At 33.0% G+C, this 15791-nt stretch overlaps 4 protein-coding genes across 4 annotated transcripts; 3 read left to right on the top strand and 1 right to left on the bottom strand.

The window, feature by feature from the left end:
• Positions 1 to 493: 493 nt before the first annotated feature.
• LOC120088307 (ras-related protein RABC1-like) lies at positions 494 to 6418 on the top strand. Its single transcript, XM_039045510.2, has 7 exons — positions 494 to 760; positions 943 to 1149; positions 2231 to 2299; positions 3217 to 3282; positions 3485 to 3606; positions 5644 to 5772; positions 6125 to 6418. Exons 2-7 carry the CDS (start codon positions 1014 to 1016, stop codon positions 6230 to 6232), a joined length of 630 nt encoding a protein of 209 aa, XP_038901438.1. The 5' UTR covers positions 494 to 760; positions 943 to 1013; the 3' UTR covers positions 6233 to 6418.
• Positions 6419 to 7509: 1091 nt separating this feature from the next.
• On the top strand, positions 7510 to 12300 carry LOC120088306 (uncharacterized). Its single transcript, XM_039045505.2, has 3 exons — positions 7510 to 7950; positions 9540 to 9678; positions 11938 to 12300. Exons 1-3 carry the CDS (start codon positions 7576 to 7578, stop codon positions 12120 to 12122), a joined length of 699 nt encoding a protein of 232 aa, XP_038901433.1. The 5' UTR covers positions 7510 to 7575; the 3' UTR covers positions 12123 to 12300.
• A 258-nt stretch (positions 12301 to 12558) lies between these two features.
• On the top strand, positions 12559 to 13437 carry LOC150033388 (uncharacterized). Its single transcript, XM_090305899.1, has 3 exons — positions 12559 to 12782; positions 12876 to 13060; positions 13151 to 13437. Exons 1-3 carry the CDS (start codon positions 12695 to 12697, stop codon positions 13403 to 13405), a joined length of 528 nt encoding a protein of 175 aa, XP_090162025.1. The 5' UTR covers positions 12559 to 12694; the 3' UTR covers positions 13406 to 13437.
• Positions 13403 to 15345, bottom strand: LOC120088304 (U-box domain-containing protein 26-like). Its single transcript, XM_039045504.2, has one exon. The coding sequence runs from the start codon at positions 14769 to 14771 to the stop codon at positions 13572 to 13574; it is 1200 nt and encodes a 399-aa protein (XP_038901432.1). The 5' UTR covers positions 14772 to 15345; the 3' UTR covers positions 13403 to 13571.
• Positions 15346 to 15791: the final 446 nt, after the last annotated feature.

Genomic DNA, 15791 nt, shown 5'->3' on the forward strand with positions numbered 1-15791 from the left:
AGAAATTAACGAATCACCGTTCTGATCTATCCGTATTCCAATCTAGTTCCTAAGTTTCAAAATACTATATCTTTGACATTTGAATTTTGCTTTAATTTGGTCTCTATGTTTGAAGATTTACACTTTTAATTTTGATTTTTTTACTAAATAAATATTCACTTTCCATCTTTAGAGTTAATTTATGTTAATAAATTTAAAATTATTAAAAGAATTATAATTAATTAAGTTTTACTATTTTTATCACTTTTAAAATTAAATTTAAATTTTCATTTCATAATTAATTTTAACTAATTAATAAAAATAGACATAAATGATTGATATGAATATTTCATGAAAAATGAAATTAAAAATATATAATCTTGAAATTCAAAATTAAATCGAAACAAAACTTAAATTTTAATAATGGAACGGTAACATTTTAAAATTTAAAAACTAAATTAAAACAAGATTCAAAACTTAAAAGAGTAATATTTTGAAATCTACCCATGAAATTGAAACTACAGCTATATTATTTTTGTTAAAAAAAGCCTTTTTGTGGTTGTCTCACCAATCAATCCATCGGCTGAGTTGACTCCCGAGTTAATTGCAACCTCGGTAGAAGACTCGGCATTTTCATTCGCAATACCCTGTTCAAATTCTATAACCTTCACCACCACGAACAATTGATACCAAACCAAGATCAGGGACTTCTTCAATTTCTTTCTTTCTTTTCATCTTCACTGGATGCGCCATCAATTCTAAATTGGATTGCCGCATTTTGGTATTAAATTTGATCCGTTTTAACGGGAAATCACGTTCGATTTCATTGTGATTCATTCAATTCAATTTCTATCGCCCTTTTCCCATTTCTTTTCACGTTTTCAATATCTCCTTGGTAATGGCGCATGTTGTTTTGCTTTTTATGAATCCGCTGAGATTTGGGTTTTCTTTTTCTTTGATTAGGTCCGTAAATCGGGAAGCGATCTTATTTTGAAAATTGTTGATTGGGTTGGAGCCATTGGAGGAAGGATTTGATGGATTCGACGTCGAATCAAACCGAGTTTGATTACTTATTCAAATTGTTGATGATTGGGGACTCGGGGGTTGGAAAAAGTAGTCTGCTTTTAAGTTTCACAACCGATAGCTTCGAGGATCTCTCACCAACAATCGGTTAGTTCTGCTTCTGCCATACAGATCAGATTTTAAGAATTAGTTTGGAATTTCCCTTTTTGATTTTGTGGGATCTTGCGCATTCTTTTTGTAAATGAGCGTAGACTAATCAGTTGTGTTGTTTGCTGCGGAAGATTAGTTTATCGTATTAAAGAACAATGTTGAAAGATAATGAAATGCTAGTGCTGAATTTTCACTTTCACCTTCTGCATGGGATTGAGATGAGATTGAGAGCAAAAAATTAAATGAAAGGGAAAATTGAGAGGACCATTGCTAAGAAAATGAGGAATTAGATTGAGCTCGGCCATTAATCTTTCAACTGTGTTTCATCGAGAGAAGAATCAAGCTCTTAGACAATCAGGTCAAGTGTCATTTTTAGTACAGTTTAAGGAATTTAGCCACAATCGTATCTGAAAAACTAAAAATGAGAAGTCATGAAGAGCTAATTTATGCATTAATTTCTAGTGGAAAATAATTTTCTCATTAAATATGGTTAATTTTTATTTCTTTGAACTGTTATTTAGAGCAATTGCATTATAGCACTATGTAAGACCTTTATTACTTGCGTTTAAGTGGTTAATATATTTTGTTTCTATTTTGCTCCTTTACTAGTTTCTAGTTTGTAACTTTTCAAGCATCAATGGAAAGTTCATTTTCATTGTCAAAAAATATATATTGTTTCCTTTTGACCAGCTTTATTATCACCGATCATTTAGACTTCTGCATTCTGTTCTGTACTTACTGACCCTGTGTAAATCTTTGCATATGTTCATTGTGCTACTGTGGGGCTATTAGTAGAATAGAATGCCTTTTACCTGTGTAAATATGGCTGAATTTCAAATTGCAGAGCTGAAATTATGGGTTCTCTTTCTTATTAAATTATTATTAACAAAATTGAGATTTTGTGATGATATTGATTATAAATCCTATATCTGCACGTTTCATTGTGTTGGCTTGGTTGTTTAAAGTGCAAAACGCCACAAGCTGTGCTAACTTCGACTTAATTTGCCTTGCGATGGTAGGTAACCATCATTAGACTCGAAATCACCTCTAGTTAATTGATTATTATTTTCGTGCGCAGGTGTGGATTTTAAGGTAAAGTATGTTACTGCTGGGGGTAAAAAGCTGAAGCTTGCAATTTGGGATACAGGTAATTAAGCTTCTCTACGTGCATGATTTTCGTAACGTTGTTCTATTCTTTTTTCTTGCTCCATTTTCCATTTTGAGAGAGCATCTGTTCTCTTTTCCATACATGCAAGATGCATGTTTTTGCAAAGAAGCACCAAACAACTGAGTAAGATGAATAATTTACCAGAAGATATTGCATAGACAAATTATCAATTGCTTAACTATAATTATGAAGAATAGGCAGCTGGATAGTATACTAAATTATAAATACATTGAGGCTTAGCCATTTGCATAGCTTGTCCTTTGTTCACCTGCTCAAAGTTGACTTTTACTTCATGTTCTTGTCATGAACTCCAGCGGAAACTAGTAGGAAATTCATGCGGTAAATTCTTGATTTTTCATATCTTTCACTTGTGTTGGCTGTAGAACTGTAGAAGTTAGAATAATTTGATACCCAAACTATGAGGCATTAAATAAATGGGTGACAAGACAATAGATTTAATCAATTGAAAAATAGAACTGGAAAGCGAAAATGAATGCTAACCTTTGACATAAGTGTACCTCGCCGATGGTTCTGCTGTACGGACCAATGCAACATGAATGAACTTTGCACGTTCATGTATAAAAGCTTTGTTGAACCTGCAGCCTACTAGAGCTCTTTTTCATATTCATGTTTGAACTAAATTTGAATCTTGACATAATAGACCAAGGAATTGCTTAAAGGATTGCTCGGGCTTATTCTAATTCTCAATTGTTGTCCGATGGTGTGAATTATATAGATGATATGGTTGTTCTTGTTAATTAGGCATGACTTATTCGATGGTACTAGGGCACTATTCTTATATATTTCTTGTACTGAATCGGCATGAAAGAAATCTGGTTTACCCCATCTCCAAACAAGGCGTTCTGTAGAATCTAACTCAATGTTCAATCATACAGCTGGGCAGGAGAGATTCAGAACACTGACTAGTTCATACTACAGAGGTGCTCAAGGGATCATTATGGGTGTGTTCTATTCCCCTTTTTATGTGATTGTTTGAAGAGAAGAAATTCTTGGCTTAGTATAAATATTAAATATCTGTTTAGTTTAAACGTGTTCATGATTTTATTAAATGGTAAATTGTTCATTTGTTTGGCTTCCAATATTATTCTATTGCCTTTTGTATTGTGTTGTATTGATTATGACATCAAAGGTCAACTGTGTCAGTTTATGATGTAACGAGGAGAGAGACATTTACAAACCTGTCCGAGGTATGGGCGAGGGAAATAGATCTCTATTCAACAAATCAAGATTGCATCAAGATGCTTGTGGGAAACAAAGTTGATAAGGTATGCGTATTCAACTTCCATTTGAAATTTTCCATACACCTGAAGCCGGTTACTGTAACATTTGCATAGATATCAATTAATCGATCAAGTGTATGGTGAATTAAAATTCATATTTCAAAGAATTTTCAGGTTAATTACTGATAACATATTGATAATCCAAGAACCGATTAAATGAGTTATGAATATCCCAAGTTTTTTCCATATGAGTTTGTTAGGTATCCAACCTATTATTTACTATTATTAAGAATCTTACAAATAAAATCTAGCTTCTAGGGCTGACTCATCTCCTCGAACAGAGCCTATCCTAAATTACATATATGACTCAAGCTGACGTCCCACCTACAAACTTATCAAACTCGTACACTCTAACTAACTGTCATGAGGGATAGATTCTCCTTTTTGTCCTTCCTAGAATAGACATGTATTATTGGAGGCCAGACAAAGTTGTTTGGGACGTCGTATATAATTGAGATTGGAAATTCATTTCCAAATAAAGATATAATTAGATGTCTTTTAACAAAAATAGTTTGTTAAGAGCATTATTGAGCATTCTTAATTAATTTCATTTAAGTTTCTGATAGTGGAACTTGATTAATTTTTTAATTACTGAAGAGAGAAATTCTATGGCCTAACCTGGTTAGAGATTCAATTTGATGCTGGTCTTGAAATGAATGGCTTAACCGTCTTGTTGTTAGCCTTTCTTGGTGCAAAATTTTATGCTCCTTTCGGATCATATAGTTTATCTTTGTAACTTCCTTGAGAGTTGGGGTCTTTGGATTTCATCTCCTCTTTTTGTAATTCCATTACACGAATGATATTATTTGTTTCTCATAAAAAAACAGACATCATGGATTCTTATAAAATATGAATTCCTTGTTTTTGAAAGTTTCGTTCAAACAATAGTTATGGATTTAGAAATCAACTCAATTAAAGCCTACAAAATGAATTCACTTGAATTTCTTAAATAATTTGTTTCAAACGGAGCCTTCATGTTGACTGTTTATTAATTTCAACCGCTTTAGTAAGTCATACCATTTCAAAGGAATTATTTTATCCATTTCCCTGTATGAAGATTTGGATGAACATTTGAAGTTAGTATTTATAACAGCAATGAAATTTATTTCTTATTAAACAAAAAGCTAATATATATATATATATTTTTGGCTAAATCATAAAAAATACTCAAGCTGGTTTCAATTATACCCTCAATTCTCAAACTTTAAAAAACTTCATTTTAACCCTTGAAGTTTATTTTTTTCTTCTAAACGGTTCGGTTCGTATGGGCTTTTGCCATTAAATTCATGGACGGAAAAGTGTCAGATTAGTTGTTATTTTAATAATTATATCTAAACACATACAAGAAGTAAATTTGGGGTTTAGGTTTAACCAAAAAACCATAACCAAAATAACAAATAATTGTGGGCATGGGGTTGAAATGAGGAAAATGACAACAGATATGGTCCACAGATGCGCCATGTGTTTATTTTTTGTTTTCCATGTATGTGTTTTCATTTGTTCACTTTTTTTTTTCTTCAATTAAAACTTATATCCCAATCTCACGCTTTAATCCAACATTCTTGTATCATAACTTATCTTCCTGTCTTCTTACATACAAGCAACAAACTTCCATGTTAATACAGTCCTTTTTTCTTTTTAACTATTTGTTCACTTAAGTAGGTACAAACTTTTCCTTCTATGAATTTAATGACAAAAGCCTATGGATTGTTTTGAAACAAATTTCAAATTTCAAGGGTTAAAATGAAACCTTTAAAAGTTTTTAAGGGTATAATGAAAACCAACCCCCTAGTTTAGTTGTAGTTCTTATAGTTTAACCCTCTCTTTTTATTTTATTTTTTAAATTTATTTATTTATTTATTTTTGTTCACAAAAACCAAACTTTCAATAGGAAGAACAAAAATGCATGTCCAACAAACACTAATCGTGAACTTTGATTTTTTGAGATTCTTTAATTTCTTATGATATTGTTTTTCATTATATGCATCTAACTTATTTTTTATCTGAAATTTTCTTCTTCAGGAAAGTTTTAGGACGGTAACAAAGAAAGAGGGAATTGACATGGCTAGGGAATATGGTTGTCTTTTTATAGAATGCAGTGCCAAAACTCGAGTCAATGTACAACAGTGCTTTGAGGAACTTGTTTTGAAGGTAACAATATCAGGAATGTACCAGAAATGTGACAGCTTTTGGTTCATTTGTTGGTTTTTTATTGATTGGTGATTAGGAGGAACATGGTGTTTCCTGTTGTAACAATCACATTTCTTATATGTTTCAAAAGATAAAAGCTGTCACATTACTGGTAGATTCGTAAATAGATTAAAACATTTAGTGAGTTGCTAGGCATTGAAAAAGTTTTGAACTCTCTTGAAAAGTCTTGTCTTAACGATAATTAAAAATTTCCACTTCTTTTTCCCCTCATTTTAAAATTTAGAAATATCCTGCGAACTCACTGAATGTTGCATGGATGATAAAACATGATGACAAGGATTTTTATATGCAGATTCTTGATACGCCCAGCCTTTTATCTGAAGGCTCTAAAGGAGTGAGAAGGAACATCTTCAAGGAAAAGCCTCCACAGCCTGATGCATCCACGAGCAGTTGTTGCTGAAATTGATTGATTGTCTCTAATTACATTTGCTGGTTATTTTCTTAATTATTGTAAAACTATAGTAGAGAAGCATGGTGTTATAGCTTTTATTATGTTACAAATTGAAAGGGTGGTCTTGTCTTCTTGCTGGCTTTCTTGTACAGGGAAAAGTTGAAATGGAAATATAAGATACATGATTTCACGGTCGGTCTTGTTTTAATTTAGTCGCTATCCTCTGAACTTTTGTTTTGTTTCTATACATTAGTCTTAGATCTGTAAGTGTTCAATTGGAAGGCATATTTTAAGTGCAAAAGAACTTTCAAGCACTTGGAAAACCAATCCAAATAGGTCCTAGGTCAGCCCAAATTGAGTTGAATGTGACATCAAAAGAAAGTCGATTTGAGCTTTTGGCTGAAGGAAATAACAACCCCTTTGGTTGTATGAGTAAACTTTAGTGACCTAGTTGCTAGATTTGTTTTTAGATTGAGGAAAATCTCTTGATAGGGGCCTGTTTTTTGTTGAACTTGTGAAGTTGAAGAATGGTGGCATTAAAGGCATCAGCTCGTTATGTGTTCGTTAGTGGTGCGCCATTCTTGAAGTTAAATTCTTGGAATGTTGAAGAGTTTCTTTGATTTCCTTTAATGGAGAGATTATATTAAGAATTCGAATATTCTGATTGATTTATGGCCCTTGAGTTTATTATGAATGGTGAAGGGCATTTTGTTGAATACGTGCCATAATGAAGTTGAGAGAATTCCACGACTCAAAGGAAAAGAAGGTCAAATACAACGTTCTGTTCCTTTTAAATTCACATCAGAAACATATGCTTGAAGAAGCTTCATAGATTGTAGTGTAGAGATGATTCCTATTGTTTGGCCATGAGTTTAGAACATTTTCTTCGTCACCCACCCCTAAAACTAATGTTATATAACATTTTTTGAACTTCAACTCTCGCCCTCGTTCGTTCTTGTTTATTCTTCATTTTTTTTATCTTCCTTCGTCGATTCTCACACTAGTTGGGAGATTGCCACCTTCTCGAATAGGTGGAGGCGATTGTGTTGTGTTTTGTTTGAAAGTTACTAAAATATTAAGAAAAAATCTTTATAATGTCCTTAAATTGCATTGCATTGATTTACTCTAATTTAAAAAACGGTCCATGTCAAAGTAGTATTTAAATCTAAATAAAAGTAGAGGAAGTAAGAAAAAGAAAAGTTTAAAAATGACCAATTATAGAGTGATAATTTGAAGGATAAAAAAATTTATTATTTGAATAAAAAATTATATCTAAATTTTAGGCAATTTATTATGGAAAATATGAAAATAAGGCTGAAGTTTTGCCACCAAAACCAACCAACATCCATTCCATGGGTTCTGCAACTGCAAGAGTACTGTTTCCCCATCTTCTCTTTCCCTCTTCTTCCTCTCACAATCCTCCACCAAACCCTAACACCAAATCTCCAAAACCCTTCACATTTTTCAACCATAATCCATTACCGACTAGGCGTTTGTTGCTCTTCTCCCTCCCCATAGCCACTGCCTTTCTTCTCCCTATTGGGAGCAATTCGAATCGACCCAGTTCTTGCTATGCTGTGGAGAGTTTTGACCCTGTAAGCCGTTCTGAGAGAGAAGCGAGTGCCGCCATTTCCCGAAGAGTATCTGAAGCTGTGGAGCTTCTTGATAAAGGCAGGGAGTTGCAAGCTCTTGGTGATTTCAATCAAGCTCTTCTCTACTTCACTAAGGTTCCCACTAATTTTACATCTTCGAATTCGTAGATTTAACTCCAACTCCTGATTTGGCCAATAATTTAAACAATATTCAGTTATACAATGTTGATAATTGATGCTTGGCTGAAAAGTTTCCATTCTTCAGAGTCACCTAATCTTAGATATGAAGTTCTTATGATAGACATCGTGAAATCAGATAGCAAATGGCTTTCTTCCAAATTCAAACCAATAGTAAATCTTAGTATTAAGAAAAATTAATATGCTCTGCCAGTCTGGTATGTTGTTATCTTATATTATTGTATCTTTCAATCTCAAATATATGCATATTAAATTAATAACAACGACATGAAGAAAAATTGCACAGAGGATGTTAATGGGAAAAACTTTTAGGAAATCCTGCAGGATCTGGTGCATAAAGTAAGGCACATCCACAAATGAATTCTATTTGATTTTCTCGATGATACCCCATTGTAGGTTGGCGATCCATTGGGATGTTCTCAGTCTTGTCCACCCATTTTCTTCGTGATTCTGTTTCAAGTCTTAAACATACTGATAGTTAATTTAATATATAATATTTTATTTGTTTTCAGATAAGTTGTACGTAAGGAACTTTCTTGTAAGACATGGGATCAAGATATTTTTTATACAATACAAAATCAAAATCAGAAGTGATTTAAGACCTGGTTTAACAACATTTGTTGATTTTGGAATTCCTTATGATAAGGACAAGGAGAGATAGTGGAGATATGCAGGTTGTGGTGGAACACAGGACTTCAACTCAATTTGGATAATCCATGCAGTTTACTTACTATGAGATAGCTGTTGCTGCGGCCTATGGATATATTTGGTTTTTGAACCTCAAAATGAACTTGGATAAGTCAATTGGAGCCCTTAAATATAGAGTCTTCGAGGTGGCAGAATGATGCATGATTATTTTGATTTATTGATGACGTATTTGGAAATGGCTCTTGAAGGCAGTTCTATGAGTGGAATTTCGAAAGCCCATCGAACATATATAATTTTGAAAAGAGTAACCAAATGAGCTCATTTGGGGGTGGTTTGTTAGAATCATGTGCAGTAATTATGAGTCACTTAACTGAAGATCACAATTTTGTCATTATCCTGATAGAAGTATGAGAAGTTATCATGTTTTGCATGTTTAATTGTGCTTGAGATTAGGATCCTTGGTCGATCATCATAATACTGACCTTCAGGAATTTTCACTGCTTTAGTTTGGATTTGTTGTGGGCTTCAAAACATGCAACATGAAATTACTTCCTCAATTCTAAACACCCGTCTCGCATAGACAATAATTCTATAGCCTCTAAGATACAGATATCTTAGTATATATAAATTCTGAGTGTTGTTATGAGAATCAAATAGAAGGCATCAAAACCTTGATTCTAAAATTTCTTTTGCTAAAGAAAACTCACAACGAAGAGTGTTTAGCATGTAACGAGAAGGCTTTAGAATCCTTTCCCTTTGAAGCTCATCTTCAATCTGCGTTCCTTATTTTTTTGAGAGAGTTAATTATATGTCAAGTCAATGTATTTTGAGTTTTAGTTCTTGTAAAATATTTGATTTCAGTTCTTGTCTAATTTCAGGTAATTGATAAATATAAAGATTTTGCATTCTCGGACTATGCCCGAGTAGGCAGAGCATTGGCCCTGTACGAAATTGGTGACCGAGAAGAAGCAATAGCAGAGATGGAGGATGTTTCCATATCATTGAAGGGATACCCAGGTACTTGAATAGATTTTGCACAATTGTTGGGTTCTAGACCTACAGATTGAAGAGGCTATGACGTAGATGCAATGAGACACCCTATTTTAATCCTCATCCCTGTGAAATTCCCGTAGGGATCGGGGCGGGAATTTTCCACAGAGAATTGGCAAGGATCGGGTTTCCCACGAGAAAAAATTCTCCACTTATTTTTTTTAATGTAATTTATTTATTTTTAACCATTTTAAAATCTATTCTCAACCAAATAAAATATTATATATTAAATTAATTATTTCCAATACATTTTTTATTCAAATATAATACTATAGCATTTTATTATAAAATTAATAATATTTAAATATTTAATCCCACAATTTGTAAAAAGTAAAATTTAAATATTACAATATTATAATCTAGCCTTCAATTTATATATTACAAATTTAAATATTACAACATTCTTTATCTTAAAAATAGAAAAGTCTTAAATATTAAAACATTCTAGAAATGTATCAAACTTTGAAAAGTTATGAAAATTAGAAAATAACTATATTGTTCTACTACGATTTTCGTAAAGTAAATAATATATATATATATATATATATATATATATATATATATATATATATATATATTTATGTGTGTGTTATACTCATCGGGACGAGGATGGGGTCGGGGTCGGTGACGGAGAATGTATTTTTTGTCCCCGTTTAGCCAATGGGGAGAAACTTCTCCCTGTTTCCTCCCCCATTCTCTATCCAATTGGGGATTCTCCATTCCGTTCGGGACGGGTCCCCGACTCCGTGGGACGAATGGACATCTCTAGTTTTAGCTAGAGAAAGAAAGTTTCTCATATAGTGTATAAGTAATTGATATATATATATATATATTTGTTTTTTAAATTCTTGAAACAATTTTCACGAGGTAAAATTTTGGAAATTTTACAACTTTAGTTCATAAGCTTTGAAGTTTGTGTTTATTTGGTCCTACAATTTTCAAAAATGTACTTAGAACTTTAAATGTGACAAATTCAAATTCTTAAAAATTAATTGATCTGCCAGATACAAAACTCCAAAATTTTAGCAGATCTATGGATTTTAAAATTTTTAAAGTTCAAGTACTAAATATTTTATTTCGAAAGTTTAGGGATCAAATAAATATGAATTTCAAAGTCTGGGATAGAATTTTTAATATAACCATTTTTTAAAATAATCGATTTAATTTAAAGGTCAAAATTGCAACTAAATTTGAGATTAATAGGACACAAGTGAAAGTTTAAGGTGAAAATTGATACGTAGTGCTAAAAGTAGATAGTTCCTTTTACCTATCAAATGGATGATTAAGAGTATGATGGCATAATTGATTTGTGCCAAGGAGCATGGATGCAACACAAACAACTATAAATATAAGACATGGATATGAGACAAACATAATGAATATCATTTTTTTTTTTTAAAAAAAGAGTATGGACATGGTAAGGATACGCTTAATGAAATATATCGTCTTAAAAATATATATATATATTTTATACTAGAAAAGAAATTCAAAATCAATTAATTTATTCATTCATGAGTTTGATGTATGACACTCGCAAAATTTACTACTTTTTATTTTAATATAACCATTTGTGTCTATTTAGGATACTCAAGTGTTTGATACATGTTTGACAAATAGAGACCAATATTCACTTTGAAAATAAGGTGTTTGGGGTATTGAATTGGTTATTATAGTCAGTGTAGTTTGTGCTGTAGGGTATAATAGTTTATAGGTTATAAAAATCTGTGTTTCGAGTGTAGACTTTTAGTCTAGGTTATAATAGTTTGTGTTTAAGGTACAAACTGTATTATTTTGGGTAGAAAATAATAAACGTGATAACAAAGAGGAAAATAGAAGATGAGTAGGAAATTAATAGACATTGTAACAAATAGTAAACATTGTAATAAAGAGAGATTCAAAATAATTATACTGTAGCTAATGGTAGATTATAATAGTTGGTGTTATAATCGGAACCCTAACCTGAAGTGGACTATAATGACTCACTCCATCTACTTGAAGTTGGGGCCAAACAGTACCATGTCTAACACGTTTATTTTATTCTTTCTCTATCTCTTCGGGTGGGGTTGGTAAGTTTTGTAAAACATCATTAAATGTAGATTGAAATTCTGACAGGTTGAAATTAATAAGATTTATTCCTTGGTGTCTCTTCTCTTATATTATGTGGCCACAAAGAATCATGTGTAGTAGATGGTACTAGCATTGATGAACCGGTATATTGTTTTGCAGAAGTGCATGCGGCATTGGCTGCAGCTTTATACGTGGATAAGCATGCTGCATTGCTGGCTGAAAATCAATTCACCATTGCAACTTTGCTTGATCCTCATTATGTGGATATCTCGTATGTGAAAGAAACGAAGCATTGGCCTCCTAGTTTGATTAGTTCTTTGCAACATTTCTTAACACTTTCTTAGACATTTGTAATAATATACATACAGCTTCTGTCATATAAAAACTCAATTCCTTGTTTTGTAAGTGTACAAATTTATTATAGTCTACTTTAAACATCCATGTAATTAGTAGAAAAACAGTAATATTTAGTCTCTTATCACTTGACCTGATAAATTAATTTTTTCATTTGAATTTTCCCAATGCTTATCCACATTCATGTTCTTTGTCTATTCGATACACTTTCATTTGAATATAACGGTTATTTAGCTGTATTTGTTGAGACGTCATTTATGTTAGTGTTATTGACCCAATCCTAGAAAACAGAAACTTTGAGCACTCGGGCTGGATAATGGAGGCATCGAAATTATCCTTAATTATTTAAGGTTGATCGACCCCTACTCTACTAGAAAATGGAAGTCACCATTTAGGAAGGCTTTTCTTTCACGCTGAGAAGTCTTTGCGGTGACTGTGCACTGATTTTGTACTTTTAGTGCTTTCTTATTAACTTTTTAAATGGTGAGACCACAATGCTTTGTCCTAGAGTAACTGTAGGCCTTTTGTGGGTCCTATTAATTAAAAAAAAAATTGCTCTTTTATGACCATTCTGGTGTTCATAAAATGCTTTCACACATGGAAATTTCCCCACTTCTTCAAGAAAGTTCACAGAAAATATTTTGCCTCAAGTAACTTTTGGTTTATATTACCACAACTTTCAAATCAGCTTTCTCTGTCTCATTTGTTAATTATTTATAGTTTTGATGGTTTTTTTTGGCAAGGAGAAGTCCCATCAGAAGTACCTGCCAGTAATTGCAACAAATGGAGAAAGATGCTGAGGGTTCAGAATTCTGATGTGCTTTCATTCAAGCTAAATGCCATTGCTGACAGGCAAGCAGGGAAGTGCTTCCAGCAAATTGAGTGGGCCATCAAGCATGTGCTTTGCCCTTGCCTTTCTAAATCACATGTAAATCTCTGCAGTAACTGATACTATTATTAATTTGTAAAGTATTGGACACTTGTCATGATTATTAATGGTGTATCATGACATTTACAGGCTTTCAATTCTAAAGCTCCTATTGGACATAGGAGTCTTGATTCACACATCATCAATGGCTGTGATTGTGCCTCAGGTTCACTTAATCTAATCTCTGCTTTATTTATTTTCTTGTATGTAATCAAATCATACCAAATTTTGGATTGTGAATGTTTGATTGATGAGATAGGCAGGTATATTATAATTAGAGGTTTCATATGCAGAATGTGGCTTTTCATTCTGAATGTAATGATACTGAAATGCATTGGCATGTGACTGAAAATCTCCAATGAGTGAATTTTTCTATACCTGATGATTGTACCCTATTAGATATTTCTTCTTTAGCCAATCAAATTTGCTGGCTATAATGTAAAGATTCACATTTGAAAGGAAAAAATAGAGACCCCATAAAGGTTGAGGGATAGAATATTATCATCACACATTACATATTCCTTTTGTCCTCAACCCACTTGGATCTAAGAAGCTTAAGCAGGATTCTTGCCTTTGTTTTGGTCTTTGCGCAGCACTGACTTTGCAGAAGCAGAAGCAACTGACTCAAAACACCACCTCTAATGGCCTTTTCTCTTGCTTCTACTGAATCATAACATAAAATTATAAGTGAACCAACAGCATTTTCACTGCCTCCATGATCTGATACTCTAAAAACCATCTTCACAATAGCATTTACACCATCTGGATTATTTACCACTTCCTCTTTTGCACTTCTCAGTACCAAAAGTTTCTCAATTGCTGCCATTGCCACTTGTGCAGAGCTTCTATCTCGTTGTTGAGCATTAGAAATGTATGAGATAAGTCCAGTAACTGCACCTTCCACAACCAAATTGTTGATGTTTTGTTCCAAGTTACTAAGTGAACATATGGCTTTGGTTGCTGCATCGGAGGCCTCCGAGTTATGGTGTAGAAGTTGCACGATTTCTCTCAATAACTCGGTGGTGTTTCCGAGTAAAGCACCAAGATCTTTAGTCTTAACTGAAGATGAAATTACCTCAACCAAATGACACAAACTGATTTTGATCATGGGAGTGCCATGACTGAACAAAACCATGAACCTTGATAATTTAGACTCATCCATTAGCACATTTAGGGACTGTATCTGATCATCAGAAACCACAGCAACCATAAAACTAAGCGCGTGCTCTACAAATTCCTGATATTCTTTTGATAGTTTAGCTTCTGCTTCCCCAAAAACCAACTCCAAAAGCACTGACAAGAACCCAAATTGGATCAAACAAGAATTACGAGAAGAAAACTCTTCACATAAAATTCTAACTCGTTGGAGAACTTGGAGTTTGTATTCATAAGAAAACTCATCAGATTCAAGTTTAGTTCTCAAAGCAGCCATAGAATCAATAGCAGAAACGCAGTGAGGGTTTATTTGATCACTCATCTGAAGCCACTGACAAATCAAATGACGAAGAGTATTATTAGGAACAAAAGAAGGATCATGAAGCTTCTGCATTGTAACAGGACATGTGAGATTCCCAGATGCCAACCATTTCTCAATGCTTGATCTTTCATAGGTCTGTCCTGTGCAAAGAGTGACAGGATCCTTAAACAAATCAAGACTTATTGGACATCTAAACAAGTGAGGGATGGTCTCATCATGATCAGCTTCTTTCATGGAGAGGAAAAAGAATAAAACTAACAACAACCAGGGGGAAGCAAGAGAGTGACTATCCCTATTAGAAATTTGGTAAAAAGAGAGATATGGAAATGAAATCTTTGAGCGAAGTGGATGATGATAAAAAGAAGATACGGTGGGAAAGTTTGTTCAAAAGAAAGGGAAAAGGGAAGAGACCGATTTGAGTTCTCAAAGGCTTTTCTTTTTTAGTTTCAAAAGAAAAACACAGTGATATTTGAGGAAAGGAAAATGGAGACCCCAAAAGCTAAAAGGGTGAAGAATGAAAAACTGGTGTAGAAATGGGAATCAGATGGGTAAAGCAAAAAAGGCTGAAGAAGAGGAAGTGATGGGAAAGAAAAGAAAAGTAGGCAAATATTAAGACTTGAACAGTGAGTTTTGTATAGGGAAGTACTGATTTTGGTCTGAGCTAATGCTGTTTCACACTGGCAAATATCAGAAAAGAGAGTCAGGAAGTGGTGAGAAGCAGTGGAGGATCAGAAGAGAGGGACAAAATAGAGGTTAATCCTAGTGAGAGATGAGCAAAGAGATTTTTACAAGTAATATGATATGGAAGAAGTGTGATAAAAATTGGTCCCCATTCCTCTAATATAGAATTCAGTCAAAAACTGACCCACCACATCAAAACAATAATAATTATTGTCTTTGAAGTTTGAATCAACCCTCATAATAAGAAAAAGTAGAAAAATAATGGGTCTAATTCCTTGAGAGAGAGAGAGAGAGAGTTTTGACTAAGAATTGTTCTTATTCCTTGTATGTGAGAGAGAGAAAGTGAGAGAGAGAGAGAGTTTGACTGTGAAATGTTAATGGTAATCACAATAGATTCATGAGAAATCTCATCTTAATTATGATATAGCTTGATTATAAACACTCATACCAATCATATAATGCAAATCCAATCTGGCTAATCCTCTAATATGTGTACGAATAAAGGCGGTCTTTGCCATATATCCATAACTATTTTATTATTCTTATATGCTTTTTAGAGACTAAGTTTTGAAA

Source organism: Benincasa hispida, chromosome 10 (genome assembly GCF_027475165.1).
Source record: "Benincasa hispida cultivar pf3 chromosome 10, pf3_genome.v1.1, whole genome shotgun sequence".
Lineage (NCBI taxonomy): Eukaryota > Viridiplantae > Streptophyta > Magnoliopsida > Cucurbitales > Cucurbitaceae > Benincasa > Benincasa hispida.